The 25335-nt window shown below is 56.8% G+C and overlaps 2 protein-coding genes across 2 annotated transcripts; one reads left to right on the forward strand and one right to left on the reverse strand.

Annotated features, from left to right (window-relative positions):
• Window positions 1-360: 360 nt before the first annotated feature.
• FOXN1 (forkhead box N1) lies at window positions 361-14443 on the forward strand. The gene is made up of 8 exons (XM_049636659.1): window positions 361-492; window positions 847-1305; window positions 3612-3725; window positions 5504-5634; window positions 6371-6467; window positions 9897-10104; window positions 10306-10797; window positions 12401-14443. Exons 1-8 carry the CDS (start codon window positions 370-372, stop codon window positions 12718-12720), a joined length of 1944 nt encoding a protein of 647 aa, XP_049492616.1. The 5' UTR covers window positions 361-369; the 3' UTR covers window positions 12721-14443.
• Window positions 14444-18915: 4472 nt separating this feature from the next.
• Window positions 18916-24817, reverse strand: UNC119 (unc-119 lipid binding chaperone). Its single transcript, XM_049636660.1, has 5 exons — window positions 24514-24817; window positions 20872-20985; window positions 20304-20406; window positions 19921-20093; window positions 18916-19635 (listed from the first exon to the last, which is right to left on the reverse strand). Exons 1-5 carry the CDS (start codon window positions 24737-24739, stop codon window positions 19523-19525), a joined length of 729 nt encoding a protein of 242 aa, XP_049492617.1. The 5' UTR covers window positions 24740-24817; the 3' UTR covers window positions 18916-19522.
• Between the last annotated feature and the right edge of the window lie 518 nt (window positions 24818-25335).

Raw genomic sequence — 25335 nt, forward strand, 5'->3', positions numbered from 1 at the left:
ACTGGGGAGACGGGGGCCGGAGGCAGGGTCTCCATCTGCCACTGAGCCCCAGAGCAGCCAACTCTCCTTCCTGGGACTGTGGGGGTGGCGGGTTTCCTACCTGGTGTGTTTTGTTCCGTCTCCACCAGTCTTCTCTCTGTGCTTTCTTCCTCTGCCTCTCGTTTATCTGCTTCTTTCTGTCTCTGATGTTCTCTCACTTTGTCTGTTTATCCGCCTATCTGTCTGTGTCTCACCGGATGTCTGGTGGGAGTCAGGGTCCCAGCCCAGGGAGGGGGTGGGTGTGGAGGTGGTGAACTTGGGGTCGGTCACCGCAGGACCCTGGTCCTCACTCTCATCACAGCCGGCTTTCTTCGAGGCCAGGACCGGGTGATGGTGTCGCTACTCCCGCCGCAGTCTGACGCCACGCTGCCCGGCCCCGCCAGACTGGAGGGCGAGCCCCAGGGGGACCTCATGCAGGCGCCGGGCCTTCCAGGCTCTCCTGCCCCACAGAACGTGAGTATCTGGCACCTAGGCCCCACCCCCAGAGCCCTCCCGGGGTCTGCCTTGTCCCTTCCACCAGCGAACGAGTACCCAGTGACTCCAAGATCCAGAAGTGTTTGATAGAGGCCTCTGCTTCTCCCTTCCATCTGGGGCTTTCCCAGGGCAAGGCTGTATATCCATCTGACTCAGGGTACCTCATATCTAAGAGCAGCATACCCTCACAGACGAGGGCTTCCAAAAGCAGGCTATGTCTCCTCCATCGTTTGGGAGCCCCTGGAGCTCAGCCACAGACCCCTTTACCCTAGCACAGGGCAGAGTCCTGGTCCAGCATCCACTCACAGGCTCTCTACCCTCTGTCCACCCCAGAAGCTTGCCGGCTTCAGCTGCTCATCATTTGTGCCCGACGGCCCCCCAGAGAGGGCATCCTCACTGCCCCCACAGAGTCCCAGTGTCGCATCACCTGGCCCTGAGCAAGTCCACTGCCCAGCCGGCCCTGGCCCGGGCCCCTTCCGGCTCTCACCCTCAGACAAGTTCCCCAGCTTCGGCTTTGAGGAGGGCCCAGCAAGCAGCCCTGGGCGCTTCCTCAAGGGCGGCCATGGGCCTTTCCACCCATACAAGCGGCATTTCCATGAAGACGTCTTCCCTGAGGCCCAGACCGCCCTGGCCCTCGATGGACACTCCTTTAAGACCCCGGGGGCACTGGAGACCTTCGAGGAGATCCCCGTGGATGTCGGGGAGGCTGAGGCCTTCCTGCCTGGCTTCTCGGCAGAGGCCTGGTGCAACGGACTCCCCTACCCCAGCCAGGAGCACAGCCCTCAAGTCCTGGTGAGTACCAGTGGCCGCTGGGCATCCCACCTACTCCTGTCCTAGTTCCCAGAAGCCCTGAGATCAAACTCCGCCTTCCCTTTCCAGACTTTTCCACTCAGGGTCAGTTTATGCCAGGGAAGCGGCAAGTTCAGAAACTTGGGGTCTCGGCTTCATTCTGGCCTCCAGGTCAGCTGGGGAGGGGATGCTGACCTGGCCTGGCATGGAGAGGGCAAGGTGGGGGAGATCAGGCTAAGGAAGCTGGCAGCTTCCCAGAGGCTCCTGAGTCAGGATTCCAGTGTGTGACTTCTCTGTTTGCCTAAGTGTCAAGAATCCCCAGCCAGACCTACCCGCCCATATGCAAATGTGAGAAGGAAAACACATTCCAGACGTCAAGAGAAAGGGTTTGGGGATAAGCCACGGAGCACAATGTTCTCCTCTCTAGCATCAGCATAGAGTCTTGAGAGAGGGCTTAAGTCTCCTCAAAGGACTTTCTGGGCCCCATTCTTTGCCCACAATGGGGCCTGGGTATATTCATAGAAATACCTTGAAAGCACCTTGGAAGGTCAACCAACATATCCCTTTCACAGCCATACCCACAAGCTGTATGATCTTGGGCTAGTCACTTAACCTCTCTGGTCCTCATCTGAAAAGTATGGTTACGAGGACCTACCTTATAGGCTTGTTGCCTTGGGCAGAGGAAATCTAAAGGGAAGTTTGGAGACCCCTGAGATAGTGAGCACTGAGTGGCCTCAGCCTGGGTTGTGCCTTCTCCAGATGCCCACCAGCTCTCCTCACCCCTTGCTTTCTAACAGGCTCCCATTCCATCCCCAAGCCACCCCCAACAAAGCCTGATTCCTAGACTTGGAAGATAGAGAAGGGCTTGGGTACCTACCAGCTGTGGCCAAGGCAAGAGCCTTGGTTCTGGGGCCCTTTGATGGCTTTTCCTCAGGCCCATTGAACATGACAGCAACTCGTGGTGAGGACACCATCATGTTAGCTTCTGCCTCCCAAATGTCCACTCAATGCCAGCCCCTGCTTGCTGTGCCAGATCTTTTCTTTCAAGTGGTCCATTTAATCCTCACAACAACCCTCTAAAGACTCCTCACTACCCTCATTTTGTAGGTGAAGAAACTGAGGTTCCATAGAGGCCAAGCGACTTGCCCAAGGTGTCCCTTGGCCTGTGAGGCTGCTTTGAGGCCACTCCCTTACTCCCTGCACAGTGGAGAGGAGCTCAGGCCCAGAGAACCAGCTAGCTGGTCGATTCACTGGGTGACCTTGGACACATCACTTCCCCTCAGTGGGCTCAGCCCCATCATCTTCCAAATGAGGAGGTTGGACACAGTGCTCTTGGCCCTTCCAGGCCTGAGATTCTATGATTATGGCTATCTCTGCATCAGCAACCCCAGGGCACATCCAGAAAGAGCTAACCGTTGAATTTGACCCTCTGGGCCCAGATGCTGGCTCCCAAGGCCCCTGATAACCCAGGAAGAGTGGTCCACCTCCTCCTGGCCTGGTTCGCCTTCCAGGACTAGCTGTGCACGCTTTCTGGCCCTACTCAGGGTAGAGATTGTGCTAGACTCTGGGGGCTCCCTGTGGAGCTCACAGCCCCTGGGAAGCCAGAGTCTGGCCACCACCACTGGCAGCAGCTCAAGACAGGTTCCCTGTGTCGGGGTTGAAAGTGTGCCATGGGGCTCAAGCAGACCAGCTGCTTTGAGTTGAGAGTGGCCAGAAGATAGAGCGGAGAGGACTCACTAGCCCCCTCCAAAGAGCCTGCTGGAGCTCCCTTAGGCTTTGCCGAGGAGGAAGTACAGAGCTTGGGGTCATGAGCCCGACCAACCTGTCCGGCCACTTCCGGTGCTCCCCTAAATATGGCTCTGCGATGGGAATCCTAGAGCAGTGGCCTTTTCCAGATGTCCTTCACAGACCCGCTCTGAGAGGCTGGCAGCTCTGAACGCAAGCAGGCCCCAAACCAGGCTTGATGAGTGGACTCAGACACTGCATCCTTGTGCCATTCCAGGGAGGTCTCTGACCCTACCCACCTTCACTGTGACCCAGCTCCTCTGGACAGCCCAGCCTCTGCCTCTTACCTGAAGTGAGGTGGGGGGTGGGGGATGGGGAGTGCCGTCGACTCCGGCCCCAGCTCCACCACTAACTTGCTGAGCTCCCTCAGGAAAACCCCTGACCTTCTCTGTCCTCTCTTTGTTCTCTAGGAATAAGCTTTGGGGGAGGCAGAGTAGAGGTTGCATTTGTGTTAAGTTTCAAGCCACAGAAGAGCGGGAGGAAGAAAACTAAGGCCCAGCCTGGTCATCTGTTTTTTCTTCCAGCAGGGATCAGAAGTCAAGGTCAAGCCCTCAGCTTTGGAGACTGGTCCTGGGATGTACTGTTACCAGCCCCCCTTGCAGCACATGTACTGTCCCTCCCAGCCCCCCTTCCACCAGGTGGGTCAGGGACACGTGGGCATGCTTCCCTGGGGCCTCAGGATATTATGTGGTGTGAGGTGTGCAGGCGTGTGTTGTGGGTGTGCACACCTGGATGGGCAGGTGGAGGCAGCAGGACCCTGGACCTCGGGCCAGGCCACCGGGGCTGGGGGGACAGGGGTTCATGGGGAAGGAAGGAAGCCATTGCCCTTCTCTAGGAGTAGGTGGGGTTCCTCGGAGAGTCTCTGAAAAGCGAATGGGGCCTATCGTGGGACAGGGCCCAGATGTGAACCAAAAAGGGAGGGAGGAGGAGGGCCAAAGACAGGGGCAGAGAGAAAAGGGTTATGTGGGGTGACACACAAGATGGAGCAGAAAGAAAACAATGGGCTCCCGTCTGGGTCAGCCACTGTCTCGCTATGTAACCTTGGCTCCAAACTTCCCTTTCACCTCAATAGGGTGGGACTGGGTATGGAGTTAGGCGGCCTTCCCACCTGGAGGGCTCCAAGACCCCCTCATCTTTGGTCCTTTCCCCCCCTTCCCCACCCCACTGCCCAGCCTCCGCGATTTGGACCTGTATAGGATGCCAAGTACTTGTCCCACGTTGGCATGGGATGCAGGCTTTTAAAAAGAGGTAGAAAAGAGCCCCAGAGCAGCCAGGCAGCTCCCAGGAGTCGCTGGGCAAGACAGAGCAAGTGACTGCCCAGCGCCCCAGCTCCATCCACCTGCAGCCTGGCACTGAGACAGGCCCTGCCTGTGGAGCAGGTTCTACTCCCAGCTCTTTGGCTTTGGCCCTGATCTTGGCCAAGCCAGGGAGGCAGGCACGTGGGGGGGAGTGGGGAGGTGGTCAGACTGCTTGCTTTGTGGGGGGAAAGAAAGAGCCGGAGGGAAGCCGAGGGAGCACATGAGGGGTCACCCTCGCTGCCATGAGGAGCCTAGCTGGAGAGGCTAAAGCCATCCTGAGGCTCAAGGTCTGGCCCCGGGTAGGGGGTGTCCCTGAGGCAGCCTGGACCATCAAGGACTGAGCCACAGCAGGGTTCAGGGGCTGCCAGACCTTAAATGGCCTCACCATGCCCAGCCTTGCTTTGATGCTTTCTGCATTCCGCACCCCCCTCCAACAAGATGGCCGCACCCAGGCCTTTATGGAGCCTGCAGAGAGGGTGACTCAGGCACTAAGTGTCTCTCGGGTGACCTGGAAAGAGCACTTCAGCCTGGAGCAGATGGGGGAGTCAGAGTCTCCCACCCCCATGGCCCCCATAAAACGCCACCCCTGGCACCGCAGCCACTCCCTTTGCCGTAAAACCACCTCCTACCCCCACCGGCCCACCACCATGACCTGCCCTTTCAAAGAGCCACTGAAACTCATAAAAGGTGGCAGTGCCCAGCAGACAAACGCCCAGGCTGGACACCCTGCTTCCGGCCCAGCCGTTCCGGGAAATTCCAGGGGAGGCCTGGAGGCCCTCAAACTCTCTAGCCCCGCCAGGCTGCTCTCCCATCACCATGGCAACCAGAGCACCTAGATGGCAGGAGAGGAAGGAAGCCAGGAGGTGGGGGGGGGGGAGCTTTGAGGGCTCTGAGACCCCGAATTTGGGAACGTGGATCACCTCAGAGCCCCTCAGATGTCCACACCCTTGGCCAGCCCCCTCAGATCGTTCTGCTATTGGAGCCCATGACCAGGGAGAGAAGAGTCTGGCTTCAGCTCCCTCTCTGGATGTATATGAATGGGGCGGGGAGGGGATCATCCCCACCTTGGGAAAGACTGGTTACCATGGCAACCATTCTGCCCCCTTTGACCTCTACAGTACTCACCAGGTGGCGGCAGCTACCCCATACCATACCTGGGCTCCTCACACTATCCATACCAGCGGATCGCACCCCAGGCCGGCACCGACGGGCACCAGCCTCTCTTCCCAAAACCCATCTACTCCTACAGGTATGTTTCCCAGCACCCCTGTGATGGAAGGGAGTAGGTGAGAGGAAGAGTGGAGAAGCTGAGGCATGGAATTCTCAAGGTAGAAGGTGATGCCAGAGGAGGGAAGTCATACCCCGCGGGTTTCTAGAGGATGTGAAACCTCAGGCAAGCTATTTGACCTCTCTGAGCCTGTTTATTCATCTGTTTAAAAAAAGGGGGGGGGGAACAGCAATATTCAGGCCTTTGGAAGGATTAAGTGAGAGAATATGCCTGGCACATTGCAGGGGCAGGGGCTCAAGGAACCTCAGTTCCCTCCCTTACTATCCAACATTCAGTGTGCGATTGGCTGAGGGCTGACTGGTAATGACAGCTTCCATTTAATGAGTGCCTTCTATGTTCTAGGCATCATCCTTAATCGTCACAACTCTGAGGTAGCTATTACTTTTTTTTACTTCAAAGCTGAGGAAACTGAGGCTCAGAGAGGTTAAGGCACTCACCCAAGGTCACATAGCTAGTGAATGGCCAAGCCAGGATTACAACCCAGGGCTCTCAAGATTCCACAAGACCCTCGTATAGCCGTAATTCCTGGCTTCAGCGGAAGCGTCCTCATCCTTTCTCTTTTCAACCTCATAGAGCCTCTCACCTAAATCTGCGGCAGGTTCCTCCCTCAACCACTCTTGCCGGGGCAGGTGGGGTGGTGACGGGGAGACTCCCAGCCTGCTCCCAAGTTCAAACTCAAGGCTTTCTCTGCCTTCAGCATCCTCATCTTCATGGCCCTTAAGAACAGTAAAACTGGGAGCCTTCCTGTCAGCGAGATCTACAATTTCATGACGGAGCACTTTCCTTACTTCAAGGTGAGCCCAAGATCCACCCCATTCCCGCCATCCCCAGGTCCTGGGCAGGCCAGGCCTCTCTGGAGCCAGAGGCTTCCGTTGGAAGGTGGAACAAGGGTTAGAACGAAAGCCAGGAGAGGGTTTGCCCCACTTCCTCCACACTTCCCCTTGTCTCCATGTCAAAAGGTCAGACTTCCGTGTAAGGAGCAGAGAGCTCAAGCCACTCACACAAGGTTACACAGCAGGCTGGAGTCAGTCCTTAGGCTGCTGGAAAGTGGACCTGTCCGTCCTGACAGGCTTCCAGAAACATCCACCTACCCCAAGTGGGGAGAGACACCTTGGGAAGAAATGAGAGCCTTTCCCCACCCCTGCCCCCAGGCTGCTGTAGGGCTAAAGGAATTTGGGTAAGAGCTAGCCAGCCAAGGTGGCATGGGATGCTGGGACCACAGGACCCATTGCCTTCCAGGGAGAGATTAAGATCTGCCTCTGTGGGCGGCAGGCTCAGCTACAGTTCTGCCAGAAAGCGGGGTGTGGGCTTCACGGTCTTCGAGAGTTCCAGGGAACTGGGTGGCTTACCTGTACAGTATCTAGTTCCTGTCACCCACTCAAGGGGCTTCTGAGGGCTCTACCAGACTCCCTCCGTAGAGGCAGGACAGACGTCCTTCTCTCCAGAGGGGCAAACACATCAGAAAGGGTGATCCACCTGCTCAATGTCACACAGCAGGGGGAGCCGTTGTTGCCTCAAGCTGTTTGGTTTCACACATCTGCCCCCCCCCCCCCCCCCCGCCCCCAGACCCTCCAGCATAGACCTCTTCTTCCAGGGTGGGTGCAGGGGAGATCAGAGTTTGTGTGTGAGGAATGCCTTCTCCAAGGTCTACATCCTGGGGGATGCAGTTCCGTCCGCTAACCGGACAGCAGGCAGGAGCTGAGGCCCGGGTCCAGAGCTCATCTCCACCTGCCAGTAGGTGATCCCTGGCTTCACTGGCTTCCCAATGGTCCTGCCTGGGGATAATTAGAAGCTGATATTTGGACAAGTTTATACTTGCTGCCTTGCCATCAAATGAGCGGGCGAGATGGCCAGAGTGGTCTGGCCGGGAATGGCAAAGTGTGGTCATCCGCCAGAGATTCTGGGAGAGAAAGGAAGAGCGGGGAGAGTTGTCTCTGGGACTTGAGAAGCATCAAAGCCAGTATCCAGGGCTGCCCCTGTATCCCAATCGGTCTGGAGACCAAACTCTTCCTAATCCCTGTAGATCTGGAGGGCCTTCTCTAGGGCTTCCAGGGGCCGGGCTAGAGAGAGGGAATTGAGGGCCCTGCCCTGTTCCTCTCAGCCATTCCTCCCTGCCAACTCCCAGCCTGGCCCCCAGCCCCTCCCTGCATCTCATCTTCCTGGCTTAATTATTTTTCCTGGGAGCTGTGTAATCCCTGTTTTATGGGGCTGAAGAGTGAAGAGGTCTAACAGCTTTTTTTTTTGTTGTTTTTGGTTCTAGTTGTTGTTCTTAGCCAGTTGCATCACCCCCTCACTCCCGAGTTTACATTTGACTTCAGAGAGAAAGCATCTGTGAGGCTGGGACGGGCCCCGGTGGTGAAGCCAGCCCTATAGGGTGACCTGGGCAGGGCCCTTAATGAGGGGACAGGGCTGGAGTCAGCTCTGTCACTGCCTCCTGTGTGATCTAGGGCCAGGCCCTTTCTTCCCTGGACCTCAGTTTCCCAATCTGTAAAATGGTCAGGTTGGACCAGTTGGCACATACATTCCTTCCAACTCTGACGGATCCCCTCTGACCTGCCCAAGGAATTAGTTCAAAGATCCTCTGCCCCCTTTATCTCTCACTCTCCATTTGAAGGTCATGTTTCTGGGCAAGAACAAGGTGGACCCTGGGGTGCATAGCACTCATGCCCAAGGCAGCTGAGGTGGGTGTCCTGTAACCCCATGAGTCAGGGATGTGGGACCGGGGAAGTGTCCATCCACTGGACATAATTGCTAGTGCTGACCATCCCTCTTCCAAACAGGAAGTGGCTGGGGTGGGGGCTGTCCTGGCATCCCAAAGTCACAGATTTATGGGCCCATAAAAGGGCCCAGTGCCCATTAACTCTGCCCATCGGGCGACACAACCTCGACTCTTAGTAGGGACCGTCGTGGGAGTTGAAGGCAAATCCCCAGCTGGCTGGTCTGGTGGCTCCAGAATCCTCCCTTACGACCCTGGGAGCCTTGGGGGTCATCTCAACCAGCCCCCTGTCCCAGGCCAGCTGCCCCTGACAAAGGCTCCCGCAGCTCCTGCCAGCAACTTGCCGTGACGCTGGCATCAGGACCCAGTTCTGCTGGGCGTGATTCAGCCTGGCTGCTCCCTGGGGCAAGTGAGCCGGGGAGGAGGGAGTGGCCGCCCCTCATTAACCAGAAACTGCAAGCTGAAAGGGAAAAGGGACCAGGGACTAAGGGCACAGGGGCCCCACTGGCTGGAGCAGATGTCCTGCCCATAGTTGGCCCCTGCTGGGCCCGGGACCATCACAGAGGCTGGAACAGAGCTGGAGGTGGGGAGGATGGGGGTGCCCACTGGCACCCCCGCCACCGCCTCTCACCCAACTGAGTCAGCCTAATGGTTTTTACAACCCTCCCTGAGCACAATTACCGCACTGGTGGCATGACCGGGCCTCCTAATGGGTGTTTATTCTGTTGGCACGAGCCCCCCCACTCCCCACCTGAGGGCTGGCCTCCCCACCAGGGCACGCCCCCCCCCCGGGCACACTCATGTGAACACTCACACCCACACACGCATGCAATCATGGGTACCCCCACACACCCAGAGAGACTTTCTCACACACACACATCCTTACGCTCAAGGGAACTCGCGGCCCACCAACCCAAGAGAAGGCTCACACCAGGGAGACATATTCAGGGACACTCGCGTGTGCGTATGCAGAGCCAATCTCTCCCTCTCTCCCTCCGTCACCAAAACCCAGATATTCAGGCCACATGTGTGCAACGCACCCCTCTTTCTTTGCTTCTGAGTTTGCCCCAGCAGGGATGAGGCAGACCCAGGAAAGGAACATTCCATAGCTTCCTCCTAATTCCAAAACTGGCATCCAAGACCTAATTCCAAAACTGGCATCCAAGTGAGTTCCCCGTCCACAGAGGGGTCCCAGCATGGGCCCGAGGTCCCAACTCCAGATAGGGAACGCGCCCTCCCTTTATGAATCACTTCAAGAATCCTCTGAAGGGTCGCCCGAGGTGGGAGCGGGATAAAGGCAGATTTTAAGTGAAAATAGTTTGCAGTCAAGATTCCTGCCCACCACTGAAGGGGGTGCCAAGCATGGGCTGGGCGCCGAGGAGGACGCCAAGATCCAGACGGGTGGCAGTTCTGTGCCCAGAGGGAGCAGGAAGAGTTTCCCGGAGCCCAGACCCCGCCCTGGCTACTTGACCCCGGCCTGAATTCTTGTCTTGCTCCGCTCCGGCAGACGGCGCCCGACGGCTGGAAGAATTCTGTTCGCCACAACCTGTCTCTCAACAAGTGCTTTGAGAAGGTGGAGAACAAATCAGGAAGTTCCTCTCGCAAGGGCTGCCTGTGGGCCCTCAATCCGGCCAAAATCGACAAGATGCAGGAAGAGCTACAGAAGTGGAAGAGGAAAGACCCTATTGCTGTCCGCAAGAGCATGGCCAAGCCAGGTGGGAGGCCAATGGGCAATGCAAGGGAGTGGGGGAGGGCCTGGCATACCCACTAGCAGACAGAGAGGGAGGGAGGGAGGCTAAATAGGTTGAGCAAAGAGAACCTGTTAGTAAGGGGAGGGCCCGAGCGGTTCCAAGGCTGGGAAGGGATTGTGGGGAAAGGGAGGTCTCATGATGTCCCTCTCTCTTGGGTCTTTTTAGAAGAGCTGGACAGCCTCATTGGAGAGAAGAGGGAGAAGCTGGGCCCCCCACTGCTGGGCTGCCCACCCCCCGGGCTGGCAGGCTCAGGCCCCATCCGGCCCCTGGCACCTCCAGTTGGGCTCTCCCAGCCACTGCATTCAATCCACCCAGCCCCAGGCCCCATTCCTGGCAAGAACCCCCTGCAGGACCTACTTGGAGGACACGTGCCCTCCTGCTACGGGCAGACATATTCGCACCTCTCACCGGGCCTGGCCCCTCCTGGACCTCCGCAGCCATTGTTCCCACAGCCAGATGGCCACCTTGAGCTGCGGGCCCAGCCAGGCACCCCCCAGGACTCGCCTCTGCCTGCCAACACCCCACCCAGTCACAGCGCCAAGCTGCTGGCTGAGCCTTCCCCAGCCAGGACCATGCATGACACCCTGCTGCCAGACGGAGACCTTGGCACTGACCTGGATGCCATCAACCCCTCTCTCACCGACTTTGACTTCCAGGGTGAGCCGGGGGTGGGAAAGGGAAGGTGGGACAGGACTGGAGAGGTGCGTCCGGCAGCACTGCCCATCCCCTCCAAGTCTCCAGGCTGCAGCCCGGAGCTGCCAGGCTTCTGGTCAGTTGAAGCAGACAAGTCTCGAGCTGGCGAGGGATGCCAAGGGGCAAAGAGGAAGGTCCTTGCCTCCACCTCCCTCCTCCTGGTGCCCCTGAACATGTTCCGACTGACCCCGTCATCAAACCACCCTCAGCTCTGGGTAGGTGGGGAAGAGCCCAAGTTCCATTCCACATTGACGGTGAGCAGATGACAGTCGGAACATTCCCCAGAAGCGGTTGCATTTTCTCAGAGTTCATCTTTTAATACAGAAGGAGGAAAGAGCTCTTCCCCCAGGAAGAATGTAAGGCCTCAGAACGAGGCCAGTCCCGGAGAGCTTTGGGGACAGGAGTCTGCGGAGAGGTTCTGTCTATTCCATTCCACCTTGCCTGCTCCACCTCTGCTCACGGCCAAGCCCAACCGTTCTAATCTAAACTTCAGTGCATGCCCAGGCCCTGGTCCCGGCCACAGGACATTTGGAGGAGGGTGCTGACCCAGGCCTCAGACCTTCTGGGCGCACCGGGGTAGGGGGCATCCACAAGCAGGTGGAGACAGCTGGCCCTCGCAGAGCTCCCAGTCCTGTGGGGAGACAGCCCAGGTCTTGGGAAGCTCATTAGAAACGTACAGCTAGATCCTCAGCCCTGTCCAGAAGTGGGAGTCTCAGAGGAAGCCGTAGACATGTGGGCTCCCATAGACACGCATCTGAGCCCCTAGTAACAATCAGGCATCGTGTGAGTTGCTTTACATGTGCTCTGTCATTTGGGCCTTTAAAGCAGGAGCGACCGTTAAACCCATTTCACAAAAGCACGCTGAGGTTACGTAACTTACTGAAGGTCACTTAGCTAGAAAGAAGGAGAGTTAGGATTGGAACCCAAGCAGCCAAGTTCAGTCCAGGGTTTAGTCCGGCTGCCTTCCTCCATCCCCGCAGCCCCGATACCCAGGCCAGGCCCTGGCCTGCCGTGACGCACGCAGGGCACACAACACAAAGAGGAGGTGGGGGGCAGCATTGTCTCCTCCCCAGAGTCAGTGTTCCCGGCTCCTCTCCTCTCCCTTGGGCCTGCAGTGGAGGAGGCCCAGAGAGCCGAGCCCAGCCACCTCATCAGGTCCTGCAGTGCATTGTTGGAAGATCCTTAGCCTTGGCTGTGTAACCACCTTCCTCGGGAGCTTGGGCAGGAGCCAGGGGGAAGAGTTCCAGGGGCTCCCTCTGCAGGCTCGCTCCAGAGTGCGCAGCGTTAGGTATCAGCCCTTCCAATAGGCAGCTCTCAAGTCCTTGACTCCTCCACTCTCCCTCCCCTGACCTCCAAAACACAGAGCCCCAGAGATCATTTAGGCTACAGCAGAGGAATCTGAGAGTTCCGGCAACTGCCTGGGGTCACACAGCGAGTGCCAAGGGGCTGCTCCCCAGCCAAGGTTACCCCAATCCTGTTCTCTTTAGCATGTGAGAGCCATGGGGTCAAGGGGACAGACAGGGCTCCTTTGCACCTCCCAGTGACACCTGTTCTCTCCACCACCTAGGAAACCTGTGGGAACAGCTGAAGGATGACAGCTTGGCCCTTGATCCCTTGGTACTGGTGACCTCGTCCCCGACATCATCTTCAATGCCACCACCTCCGCCACCACCCCATTGCTTCCCACCTGGGCCCTGTCTGGCAGAGACAGGCAGTGGGAGTGGCAACGTGGCACCACCAGGCGGTGGAGGCTCCGGGGCTTTGGGTGACCTGCACCTCACCACCCTCTACTCGGCCTTCATGGAGCTGGAGCCCACACCCCCCACGGCCCCCACTGGCCCCTCTGTGTACCTCAGTCCCAGCTCCAAGCCCATGGCCCTCGCGTGAGCCACACCCAGAAGCCTTTATGTGGCCTGGAAGTCCCAGCTGGCCGCCCGCGTCGGGCTCACCTTAAAGGTCAAGGAAGGAAAACCATCCCTGTCCCCTGTGCCACTAAGCCAACTGTTTGTTAGCTGGCAGCCGGGGGGTGAAGAAGACACCACCCACGATGCTGCCCCTCACACATTTCCGCCACCTGAGCGAGCCAGCTCCTCACTCAGGGTCCCTGAAGACCCAGTGTCTGGGAAAAAAACAAAAAAACCAAAAACACTCTCCTTAGCTCACACTCATCCCCACTTAAGCGCTTCTGCGTTAATGTGCACCACACACACACACACACACACCAGAGTCTTTCAGACATACACCCACCCATATACCTTCTACCCAGAGGAATCAGAATTACACCACTGAGAGCCTGGCTGCTCCATTCCTGGGGCAGCTGAGAGCTGAGGGCTCAGGGTCCTCATGCCAGGCCCAAGACCACCCTGAAGCCCTATTCTGATGTCCACATTTTCTGCAGGCGTGGCCCCTCCTAGCGTGTTCTCTCCCAGAAGCCCCCTGTATTTATTCTCCCAACTTCATCCCAGCAGCCTATCAAGGAGGAGTAGGGATGGGGCCTCTCCCCAAGTTGTCTGTGGGTCCCCCACTGGCTGAGTAGCAGCCCCCACTCTGCCAGGCTCTGCCCATCCTCAGTAAACACTCTGTCCGACCTCCCCCAGAAGGACACACAGGAGGGGCAGCGTCCACCCCAGGACCAAACTGAGCCCAATTCTGACACAAAGTGTTTGGAAAAGTCCTTGCCCTTGGAAACTTAAAAGTGTCCTCTCTTCCCAGCCCTGGGTGCAGGAAGGGCCCCTCCAGATCACTACAATCTCACCCCTTCTCTGTAAGAAATTCATGTAGTTTAGGTCCTAACTTACTAATTACTTCCAACCGTCCCGGGCAGTCTCTTCCTTTCAGGGAAGGGAAGCCTGATGCAGGCTGGCAGGGTGGGGAGTGAGCACCCACGCTCCCCTCTCTCTGACTGCTTGGCAGACCCAGGATGTTCCTGGAGCTAGGGGGTGTGTCCAGGCTGCCCACCATGCCCTACCGGAGAGCCCAACCCACACCAAGTGGGAGCTTCTGCCTACCCTGGAGGCCTGGGGGTGACAAGAACCCCCAAAGGTTTTCCTGGGCTCAGTTAGGCACAAGCACATCCCTCGATGGCCTGCCATTATCCCCTGACCTGGAACAATAAAGCAAATGCCTTGTAGTCTTGGCTCCCGAGGCTTCATTTCTGGATTTCCCCTCCCTGGACAGAAAGGCCAGGCCTCACTAATTGTCGATGCCCTGGGTTTGTGTTGTCACCCTGACTCTCGTTCTTTGCTGTCAAGTTTCCAAATCTAAACAGTGAGACATCTAGGAGGACTTCCTGATCAGCCTGGGGAGGATGAGAGGGCAGGACAGTGGGGCCTCTTCTAAGGAGAACTGTCAAAAGGATGCAAGGAAGCAGCTGACCTGCCCACAAGGAGGAAGAGGATTCCCTCCCCCTACACCCCGTCCTACTGCGACCGCTTCCCTCCTCGAACGCTCCCATCTCCTCACACAAGAAGGGGTCACTTCCCCATCCAGCCTGTGCCTTCCTGCCGCCATCTTTCCCTGGCTGGAGCTCTGGGTTCCACAGGTGACATGAATGGAGCACAGTCTGGTTCTATTCACACTGCTAGCCCTGGACAGTGATCTCTGGAGGGTAAGGGGCCCCCTCAGTCGCACTTCAGACTCACCTCCCAGGTGCCACCTTGGTGGGCTGCCGTCACCAAAGGACAGCCTAAGAGGAAGCCCCACGCTCTGCCTGAACAGGGACAGGATAGGTGTGGGAGACAAACGCACATACATGAACCTCAAGGCTTGGAAAGTTCTTCCAGGAGCCAGGCAGCACCACTTGCTTGCCCCAGAGGACAGCTCTGTTGAGACACCATAATAGAGCCCCACCCCACAGCGACACCCTCCCTAAGAGGCTCTAAGCCTGTGTCCAGGACGGCAAGGATAGGGTGCCGAGTGTGGGGAGGCATGGCCAGCCAGTGCACCTGCCCCAGCCCAGCCCTGGCTGTGAAGGAAAGGGGTGAAGCCCCCTACGCTACACTTCCATCCTAGGTGGTAAGCAGAGGACATCTCCAGAGGTACTCAGACCTTTGTCCCATGGGCCCCTTTAGCACGCCTACTAGTGAGCTGGGAACCACCCGAGTAAGGCAAACAGGATCTGGGGTCTTGTGTTTGGTTTTGTTTGGAACCAGACTGGCCCTTCTTTTAAACCTGGGCTGTAGCCACTCTGAGCTGAGCAGCGCACTCCCATTCATATGCTGCCCCCTGCTGGTCACCTCGCACGAAACCGTTCACTCATTTGAGCTGAGTGGATGTAGGGTCTGGAAGCGCCCCCGTTTGCCGGGAGTTAACCTTTTTTTTTTTGCCCGGGGGGGAGAGGGGGTGCTAAACATACAGGTTCTAAAACTGGTTAGAATTCATGGGCTTATCAAATTGGATGAAGAAATTATACCTTCATTTTCATTCATCTCTACCTCAAATGTAGTATTTCCCTCAATTACAAATGTCCACAACAAACCACAATAGCTTTAGTGGAATCTGTGACTTGGTCATATAAGGTAGAGAAATCGCAGATTAGAAATCACAGATGTTTTTATGTTATATTACAGGTATTGCAGAATAGATATATAGATTTCTATTATATAGTGTGTTGTGTTTAGGATTGCCATATATGTTGTACTCATAAAAAAAAAAAAAAAACCCTTATTGTCTGTAGGATTCAGCAGACGATAATAAAGGGGTCTGTGACACACAGGAAGGTAAAGCACCCTTGCTTTAGTTGCAGGGTGATGAGGGATGGAGGGTGGCTCTTAAGGGGAGGGGCCAGGAGAGGGAAGAAGGCACTAGGGACTTGAGATAGCAGCTCTTCACCAACTGGAAGTTGGATATTAACCGCAAGTTAATATCTTGCGGTGGGTTTGGCAGCCCCAACGTGCTTCACCCAGACCAGCCTGGGTAGGCATGAATGGTGGGTCTCTTGGGCTTTCTTGCTCAAGCCAGTAATGGGGTTCCCATGACATTCCTGAAGAGTCAAAACAAAGAATTCTGGCCCACTTCAGAGAAATGGAATCTGAGGCCCAGCCCTGGCAGGGTCAACAGCTCATCATCATCAGAGCCAGGACTAGACCCACCCCCACCCTATCTTCTCCCTCCTTCTTCTTCCTGGGGATCCTCTAGGTTCCTCGGGAAAGTGCCAGGAACCGAGGGCAGGACCAAATGCCAGGAACCATTAGCAGCAGGACCAGTGCCAGAGACAAGAAGGCTTAAAAGGAGGCAGGGGGCCAAGACTTTTCTCATCTGAGCTCCTCCAGGCCCAAGGGACCCGGGACTCTCAGGATAAGTGCTAAACTGCTACCCGTGTCAGGGATGAGGACCTCAGCCCAATCCAGAACCTCAACCCAGATCGACTTAGCAGGCACAGTGAAGAGTAGTGGTGAAGAGTCCTCTTTCTAACAGCTGTAGGTCTGAAAGTCCCTCGCTTGCTATAGCTTCTCTGTAGCTTTTTAACCCCATCAACAGCACCTCCAACTCCAAATACTTTGTATACCTATACAGCTTCATCTGCAAACCACCCCCCACCCCACCCCAGGCCCCTTCCTCACTTTTGGGACAACTGACAATTCCCGACCACTCACTTCTTGGTAAAAGTCTTTCTTCCCTTAGCTTCTAACATATCCTACTACAAAAGAGGCTTCTCTTCCCCCCTGTCTGTCTGCTCTTCCTTTCTCCATCATGGATTCCTCTCCCTTTGCCCTGTTCTCAAACACTCAATGGCCTTGCCTGGGGTTACACACTCCCATTCAGTGACCCTTTGTTGGGAGGTGTGGACTATTTGCATGGAGCACTCCACTGATTGGAGGGCATTTAGCGTTCCTGCCTCCTGCTCACTAAACCCCAGTGGTGCCAGTTGGGCGCCCCATAGCTCAGCCACCATTGGAGCCTCTGCAATTGCCTTGTGGCCAATGACCTCCAAGGATCACCATCTCCAGCCTGCATTCGCCTCCTGGTCTCAGTGCCTGAATTTTCTGTCCTCCCAGTCGCCTCCTTCAAGAAAGCTGTCCCACACCACAGCAGATCTCAACCTGAACTCATCACCTCCCCCTAGCTCCCACCCTGATCCAACTTGGGTTCCCAAGCCCAGTGACAGCACCCCTACCCACCCCAACATTCAGGCTGTGGACCAGGGCTTCAGCCTCGACTCCTCCCTGTCTCCAACCACCTCATCAGCCACCAGCCCCAGAAAGATTCCCTCTTAAAAATCTCAACTTCACCTATCTCTCTCCATCTCTATGGATATTGATCTAATTCAGGGTCCCTTCAGCGGTCAGTCAAATGACTGCAACACCCTCCTCGGCGGCCCCTGCCCGTAGCATGGTCATCCAGGGACTCCAGAGCCAGACTGCCGGGGTTAGATTAGACTCCTGATGCCACCACTTAATAGCTATGCAACAGGGGCGCCTGGGTGGCGCAGTCGGTTAAGCGTCCGACTTCAGCCAGGTCACGATCTCGCGGTCCGTGAGTTCGAGCCCCGCGTCGGGCTCTGGGCTGATGGCTCGGAGCCTGGAGCCTGTTTCCGACTCTGTGTCTCCCTCTCTCTCTGCCCCTCCCCCGTTCATGCTCTGTCTCTCTCTGTCCCAAAAATAAATAAAAAAAAAAAAAAATAGCTATGCAACATTGGCAGGGCATGTTACCCCCTCTAGGCCTGCATTTTCTGTAAAGTGGGCATAATAACAGTGCCTTCCTCACAAATGACTATGAACATTCCAGCACATATAAAGCGCCCAGCCAGAGGTCTGGCACCCACTATGTGTTGGCTGTTAGTCTCACTCCTTCAGATCCAGCCTTCCAGAGATCATCTGAACAGGTCATTCCCGATTAATCCTTCCCCCTCCCTCAGGAGAAGCCTCACCACCTGCACTACAAGGCACCTGTGTCTTCCTTCCACATCATAAATACCCACCTTCCCAAATGCCCTGGATAAATCTTGCCTCCAAACATTTGCTTTGTGCTGCTTCCTGTGCACAAATGCTTACCCCACCTCTTCTGGCCAGTCATGCTGAGCCATTCAAGCACCTGCTGCAATGCTGCCTCCTCCAAGTGTCCTCCTGAGATCTCTCCAAGCAGGACCACTCTTGCTCCCCTGTATGCCCGGTCCATCTTACTCCTGCAAACAAGTATTTGTTCCAGGTCTCACTCATTTTGGAATTCCCAGAGTTCGAGGCACCCGGATGGCTCAGTTAGTTAAGTGCCCAACTCTAGATTTCGGCTCAGGTCATGATTTCATGGTTCGTGAGTTCGAGCCCCACAGCCGGCTCTGCGCTGACAGTGTGGAGCCTGCTTGGGACTCTCTCTCCCTCTCCCCAGTGTGCTAAGTAAATAAATAAACTTAAAAAAAAAAAAAAAAAAAAACAGAATTCCCAGAATTCAGCCCAGGACCCAGTCCCAGCAAGGGCTCCACCAGTCGAATTCCAGCACTTCTAGACTTCTTAGTGGGTTAGGTTAAAGCCTCAGCCCAGAGAGGGCTGTCACCAGGTATATCTAAATTAGTGGGTGGGAAGAGTAGGGTGTGAGCTCTCCACCTATCTCAGTTCCCCAGTTTCCTCCACTAAGGGAATTAAGAGCTCTTCTGGGTCTGGGGTAGTGCTGGGGGCCAGAGGCAATGTTCTATGTAGGGCAGCCAGGCCAGGGGCTCCCCAAGGCAGCTGAGGCCAAGGAGATGGCTCCAAACCTTAGCCCAAACTGTGTCCACTCTGCGTCTCTGATGAGGGCTACAAACACAACCTAGTAGTCCCAGTGGGCTCTGGGTGAGGGAAGAAGGGGTGGAGAACAAGACCACCTCCCCCACACCTTCCATCCACCTTAGAGTTGAGGGCTTTTGTCCCAGCCCCCGTTTTGCCAGAGTGGTCTAGGACTTTGAGCCAAAGCTTTCCCCTCTCAGGGCCTGGGTCTCCATCTTTGTCAAAGGAAAAACCCTTTCCAGCTGTAACATGTAGTAAATGCTGACTCTAGATGCTGTGATGTCAGGGCATAGAGGACTAGGGGACAGGAGGAATTGGGAGTCAGGTTAATGTTCCACCCCCACCACACCCACACCCCCAACACCCACACACGCTGGCCCACAGCCAAAGAACAGAAAAGGAGAGAGTTTATTGAAAACTATATACAGTTGGTCCAGTCCCTACCACAGGCTGCAATCCAGGGGGCCATCCCTCCCACCCCTCAGGCGGTGGCTCAGCCCCTGATGGTAAAGGTTGGGGCTAGGGCCAGGGCCTGGACTCCCTTGGGAAGCTTGGCAGCCAGACACCCTCCCCCACCCACCACAGATGTTCATCTGTGAATTTACAATTCTAAATGGCCTGTAGGTGGGCAGGGGACAGGGAATAGGTCTCTGCCCTGACCTGGTCAAAGCCTGGATAGGGGAACACTATTCTTAAACTTGGGCCCAAGAGGCCCAGCGAGGCTGTCCAGAAGTCCTGGCTACTCTTCTCACAGGAGGCCTTCCTGGACATGGAGGCGGACAGCCCTCCTACCACCCCACCCCATGCGCCAGGCCTCATGGGCTTCAGAGATTTGGACTGGGGCCATCAAGTACCCTCCCTCCCATTGCTGACTCAGGGTCCAGGGCTCTTGAAATACTCCTCAGGCAGAAGCCTCGGGTGGAGAGGTGAGTGTTGGGGAGGTCACAGTTGAGGGTCCAGGACCCTCCCGGGGTATGGGGCTGTTTTGGGGGTCAGGGCGTTCCACTGTAGGAATAGTCTGCTTTGTTGTGCATCACCAGCCGATCATCCACGAAGTAGAAGCTGTCAGACTGTGTTTCGTATGGGTGACGGATCATCTCGTTGACTGTAAGAGAGGCCCAGCCAGATAGGGCAAAGGTCAGAAGCCTGAGCCAGGACACTGCAGGGGCTCCAGGACTGTGGGATGGGGACAAGCTGAACAACCTCAGAACCGCCGCAAAGAGTCCCCCCAGCCCATTTGAGCCTCAGTTTCCCCACAGGTGGCATGGGAATGGTGGCCAGAACACAGGTGACCCAGGGTAGGAGAAAGGGGGTCGGACCCACGCTCCCCCTACTTTGGTCTCTCTAGCCCCTCCCACCCCCCTACTCCCACAAAGCCCTGCCCACGCACTCAGCTCCTCAGAGAGAGGGGGGAAGTCGTAGATGTGTTCGCAGGTGTTCTTGCTGCTGGGGATGCAGAAGCCAAAGTGGAAGTCAAAACTTTTGAGGAGCTGGTTGCGAAAGTAGTGCCTCTCAATCATGCGGAAGTTGTTGACAGGCTTATCTCCCACTGTGAACTCCACCCTGAGAAATTGGAGGGGGCGGGTCTGAGTTTGGCTTTGAAGTCAGCTAGCAAGGCTCAAGACAGACACCACCCCCAAAAGAGAGGCTCAGTAAGAACTCAGGAAGGGCTCATTCCCACCCTCACCCTTACCCCCAGCCCTTGCCCACCCCTCCAACTGCCCCCCCCCCCCCCCCCCCCCCCCCCCCCCCCGCCGCCGTCCAGTGACTTACGTGGCTCCCACCTGCCTCAGGCGGAGGAAGGCGGGTGTGAACTGGTAGCGGACAAAACGTCCAGCGTTGGGGTCCAGATCTCGCCGGTTGATGGGCAACCGCTCTGCAATGTACCCCGACTGGGGCTCAGTGGGCTTCAGGCTGGGGCCCATGCCCACCCAGGGTTCCACCCCAGGGCCCACATCTGTCTGAACTCTTAAAAATTCCCCAGGAGAGTCTGATGCACATTTAGGGTGCAGACCTTTGGCCAAATGATTCCACAGGGAGGGGGGATGGTTTCTAGTTCAGCAATCAGGTCACCGGTTTCAACTGAGGGTTCCCAGGGCCACGGGAGACACAGAGGCCTGGGGCCTCTGGGACTGCAATTCCCAGGAAGGCCTGCAGAGAGCAGGCTGGCAGGGACTGAAGGGGCCGTACTATCCTCCCAAGATGTCCAGACCCAAAACCGGAAAGAAAAGCAGAGCACCAGGCCCAGCTCTATTCCGCGACCTGAGGAATCCCTGGGTAGCCCACTTCACAGCCCTTGCCCACCTCCTCCCTCTGTCTATGTCCTACCTAGCCTACTCACCTGAAGCTGGGGGCTTCTTGATTTCAAAGAGGACAGTGCCTGAGTCCATGTCTCGAATCTTGAACCTGATGAAGTCGATCTTGTAGATATTCTCCTCGGGGGAGCATAGGTAGTCTAGGGAAGACAGGCAGCTAAGCAAAAGAGGGACCCGTCCGGAAGCCCCCGCTACCAGCTCAGCCTTTGTGAGACCCCAGACTAGTTCACTGCCTTCTGGAAAGAGAGAATTGAGTCCCTGCACTGGGGGCACACCCAGAGTGTGGGGGATACATAGCCCTGTCTCTGGGATCTAATGGGAGACAAACAGCGCCACCCTAGTAGCCTCTGAGCTCAGGGAGGAGCAGGGTGAAGGTGAGTGGAAGACAAGGTCACCTCCCCCCACAGTCCCTCCCATCCTGGAGTTGAGGGGCTTTATTCCAGCCTCTGCTCTGCCAGGGCTAACTCAGTGACTTTGAGCCAGATGGGTCTCCAATCTAATGAGCAGTCCCCAGCACGGAAGGAAAGGTACAGCCCTGCCTTTGAGAACCTCATTCTAAAGGGGGTGACACAGCTTTGCCTCAGGAGATACATAGTGCTACTCTGAAGGACCCCCCCCCCCCACCTCCACCACATAACTGCCTCTCAAACTACATCTAAGTGCATTAGGCAAGGACTTCCCTGACCTGGGTCATACTAGGGCAGGCAGACAACCCCTTCCCTGCTCCTCCTCACCTCCCAGCCCCCTCCTCTCCCCATAAGCGGCTTATATCAGCCCAGCTCCCTTAAGCAGCTTAGTCAAAGCTCTGCTGACTCAAGCCCAGAGCCTATAATATTGGGGGAAGGAGGCCACCTTTGCCCCCAACCCCTGTTGATCTCCAAATGGGAGGAAGTCTTAGCAAAGAGAGGGAACCCCCTCAAAGGTCATCTACCCGGCCTTGGCTCTGAGCCACCCCCATAGTGAAGAGTACAAGCAAAGCCAGGAAGAGGGTGTGGCAGGTGCATTTGGGGGTGTGCATGGGGGTAAAGGGAGTCCTCAGGCCCAGAAGAGGAACCAGGAAGAGTGGTGAGTCCTGCCAGAGGAAGTTTAGGAATATCAGCGCCTGATTCAACCCTCACTTCTCTTGCAGCAGCAAGTGCTCTGGGAGGCCCTGGCAGCAAATAGAAAGGAGCAGTGGTGGGTCTGGTCTGTCAGCCTGCCCAGCATCACATCCTCCCCAGAGAGGCCCGGAAATCACCCTCCAAGCCCCTGGGCCACCTCCAATTCCTCTGGGGCAGGAAGAGGAAGTGAATGTAAAGTCATTCTCTCTTCCCCAATCCTGGGGCAGCCCCCTCCAGCAAGCCCTCCCAGGAGCCTCCTGGCACCTTGGGGTCCAGCAGGGGCTACACAGGGCTTGGGGAGAGGCCTGATCCCTGGCCTGTCCACCACAGTCCAGGGTGTGGAGAGAGGAGAAGGAATGTAGGTGGGCAACGCCCACCTCACCCCATACACACTTTATTTTCACAGAAAATAAGCACCAATCCCAAGATGTGGAAAGAAGGTGCAGGGACAAGAAGAAGTGGCAGAACTGGGAGCAGGATCCTAGTGGCCCAACTCCAGCTCCCTGGAAAACCCTTCCTTCTCCTCCACATTCTCTTGCTTTCGGAGCCTCTCCTCTCTCTCACGTGGGAATAAGTTCTTGCAGTCTGCCCTCAGTCTCTTCTACTGCACCTTGAATCATTAGCCCTTTTGCCCTTAGAGGACATGACAGAAATGGAATGCCCATGGCTCAAAACACTGCACCTACTCCCTCCCTTCTGCCAAGGGAAGGATGAGGCCTGGGACCCAGGGTAAGGCCAGATAAAGGGGCAGAATGGCTGAGGGCTCAGAACACAACTGCCCCCTTTCCCTCTGCCACAAATAGCTTCCTAAGCTGGATTCAGGGCTGGTAATCCAGGAGGAGCAACCCTCAGACCTGTGTGATTAGGGTCAAAAGGGTGGAGATCCCTGGAACCCTGTTCTCACCTTCTGTAGAGAAAAGGGTTCCCATGAAGCCCTTTCCCCTACCCATCCCCCACAGCTGCCCCATCTCTAAGGGCTATGAACTTCCTCCAAAATAGGAGACACATTGTGGTGCACAGGCTGGAAGCCCCCACAGTTGCAAAATAACCTTTAAAGTTACCTAGGACCCAGACAGGTCAACCTGACCTCCAAACATCCTATAAGGAAGTTCTGTCCCAGAGCTACCCTAAATTCTAAACCTGCTGTTGCCAGTTACAGCTCAACTGGCAGTAACATCAGATTGGTCCAGGCTCCCTCCCTCTACTAGTGTCTGCTTGGGCAAGGCAGCTCAGCACTCTGGGGGCCCAGCCAAGAATGGTTGTTGCCTGGCTCAGAGAGGAGAGAGAAGCTGGTCCCCCAGGGACCCAGATGCACAGGCCTAGACCTGCCATTATGGTCCCCTCCCCGGCTCTGTCTGGCAGCCTTGGGCTCTGCTGCTCCTGCAACTGCAGGGCTCAGGTCCACTCCAGCACCTGCCCCCCACTACCAGAGAGAGGTCCCAAGAGTTGCTCTCACAGAGGGAGCTGGGGCAGGATTACTGATAAATGAAGCTAGGGTAGAGGGCCACTCTCTCTCCAAATGCCATCTGTTCTTTGAGGTTCAGCCACCGCCCCTGCCATGAGGCTTCCTAGCTGTTGTTCCCTGCCTATGGTAACCTCCTCCCCTGCCCTGAATGCCCAGTTGTCTGCCTCTAGGCAGCAGCCAGGGGCAGTCTTGTGGGGCCCTCAGTACTGTGGATAAAAGAGCCCTATTATACTAGAGCATGCACAGCATGCCAGGCACTATGCAAAATCAGAAAATTAATTTCCACAACAGCCCTATAAAGTAGGTGCCATTGTCCCCATTTTATAGATGAACATGCTCAGAGAGATGAAATTACTTGCCCAAGGTCACACAGTCAACTACCTGGCACAGTTGGGGCTTCAACCCAGGCAGTCCACCTCAGAAATTCAACCACAGCGGAGACCAGGCCTCCGGAAAGAAGACAGGCTAAGGGCGGTTTTAACTCATTCCCTTGAGAGGGCCCAGAGCCAACCCACTGAAGCTTCCTGCCCAGGTCCTTTCCTGGGGTTGGAGGATGGCCCCAGACTTCCTGGGGGATCCAGGGTGAGGGCATTACCGGTCAGGGAGACCCGAGGGTCTTAATGTCACCGAAACTGTAGCTCAGCCTCCACCTAGCCTCCAGGGTGGGGACTGAGGACAGAAGACTACACTCAGCACCCATCTTCATTATTGCAAAAAACAAAAAACAAACAAAAAAAAAAACCCAGCTTCAAAGGGCTCTGAAGACTCCACGGGGAAGGGGTCACAGTTGCAGCTGCTGCCCCACCTCCACCTTGGAAAGGGGGACGGCCTCCTCAGAAAGGAAGGAATAGGGTGAAAATAAATGTCTAAAGGGAGAAGAGGCGGGCACAAGGAGATCAAGGGAAGAGGGGACATGGAGATCTCAGGCTCAGAGGCAGAAGGGTAGGGGACTCAGACGAGGGGGACCCGGGTGGGGGAGGGGAGGTAGGGGGAGGGCGGGAAAGGGGGCGGGGGCCCGGGCTCGGCACACCGCGAGGCCCCCCTCCCGCGCTCTCTCCCTCCCGCCCTCCCACCGCGGGTGGCGCTGCCTCGCCGGTGCTCACCGCCCGTGATCCGCTGCAGCCCCAGCACGTCCTCCGGCCCGATCGGCTGCTTCCTCTGCAGCGGCCCCGGCCTGGGCCCCGGGCCAGCCTCCGGCTCCGACTCGGACCCGGACTCGGATTCCGCCTGCAGCTGCGGCTCGGGCTTGGGCTCCACGCTCTGGCCCGAGGCCCCTGGAGCGGACTCCGCCCCCGTCCCAGCCCCGCCGCCGCCCTTCTTCACCTTCATGGCCTCGCAGGGCCGCCGCTTGCCTGCTGCCGCGGCGGCTGCCTGCGCCGGCTAGAGCCGAGAGAAGGGGGAGCGTCCGCAGCCCCGCCCCCGGCCGGGGGCCCAGGTACCGCCCCGCCCCCGGGGGTGGGCCAGACGTTCGCCCCGCCCACCCCTGCCATAAGGCTGGCCTGCGCACCAACCTGGGTCTACTCCCGTGGGGCTGGGTGGGGCCTCGCCTTCGGCTCCATTCAGTTTTTTGGATAGGTACTTTAAAGGGTCGCCTACGTCGACTACCTCTCCTCCTTACTCGGGGCGCTCCAGCCTTTGGGCTCGTGCGTCTGACCCTCGAGAAAGTTCTGACTCAGGATCTTTGCCTGGGATGCTCTTCCCCCAGATGGCCTCCTCTTCTGGTCTCAGTTCCAATGTCATCTGCTCAAAGGCCCTCCCTCACACCCAAACTACAGATACCCCCCCCACCCCCCCCACCCCCGCCCCCGCCCTCCACCCCAGTCACTATCAGATCAGCCTGTTTTTTCCTTCTAATGCATTGTGGGAGTTTTACTTGTTCACTGACTCTTCCCCCTCAACGATCAGTTCCAAGAAAGCAGAGATCC

The sequence above is a fragment of the Panthera uncia genome, chromosome E1 (genome assembly GCF_023721935.1).
Source record: "Panthera uncia isolate 11264 chromosome E1, Puncia_PCG_1.0, whole genome shotgun sequence".
Taxonomy (NCBI): domain Eukaryota; kingdom Metazoa; phylum Chordata; class Mammalia; order Carnivora; family Felidae; genus Panthera; species Panthera uncia.

What these genes read in the sequence shown, in the direction of transcription:
- FOXN1 (XM_049636659.1), top strand. Translation starts at nt 370, where the DNA reads ATGGTGTCGCTACTCCCGCCGCAGTCTGACGCCACGCTGCCCGGCCCC. An exon ending in GCTCTCCTGCCCCACAGAAC is followed by an intron (nt 493 to 846) that starts GTGAGTATCTGG and finishes TGTCCACCCCAG; the next exon opens with AAGCTTGCCGGCTTCAGCTG. An exon ending in AGCACTTTCCTTACTTCAAG is followed by an intron (nt 6,468 to 9,896) that starts GTGAGCCCAAGA and finishes CCGCTCCGGCAG; the next exon opens with ACGGCGCCCGACGGCTGGAA.
- UNC119 (XM_049636660.1), bottom strand. Translation starts at nt 24,739, where the DNA reads ATGAAGGTGAAGAAGGGCGGCGGCGGGGCTGGGACGGGGGCGGAGTCC. An exon ending in GCTGCAGCGGATCACGGGCG is followed by an intron (nt 20,986 to 24,513) that starts GTGAGCACCGGC and finishes TGTCTTCCCTAG; the next exon opens with ACTACCTATGCTCCCCCGAG. An exon ending in CAAGAAGCCCCCAGCTTCAG is followed by an intron (nt 20,407 to 20,871) that starts GTGAGTAGGCTA and finishes GGTACATTGCAG; the next exon opens with AGCGGTTGCCCATCAACCGG.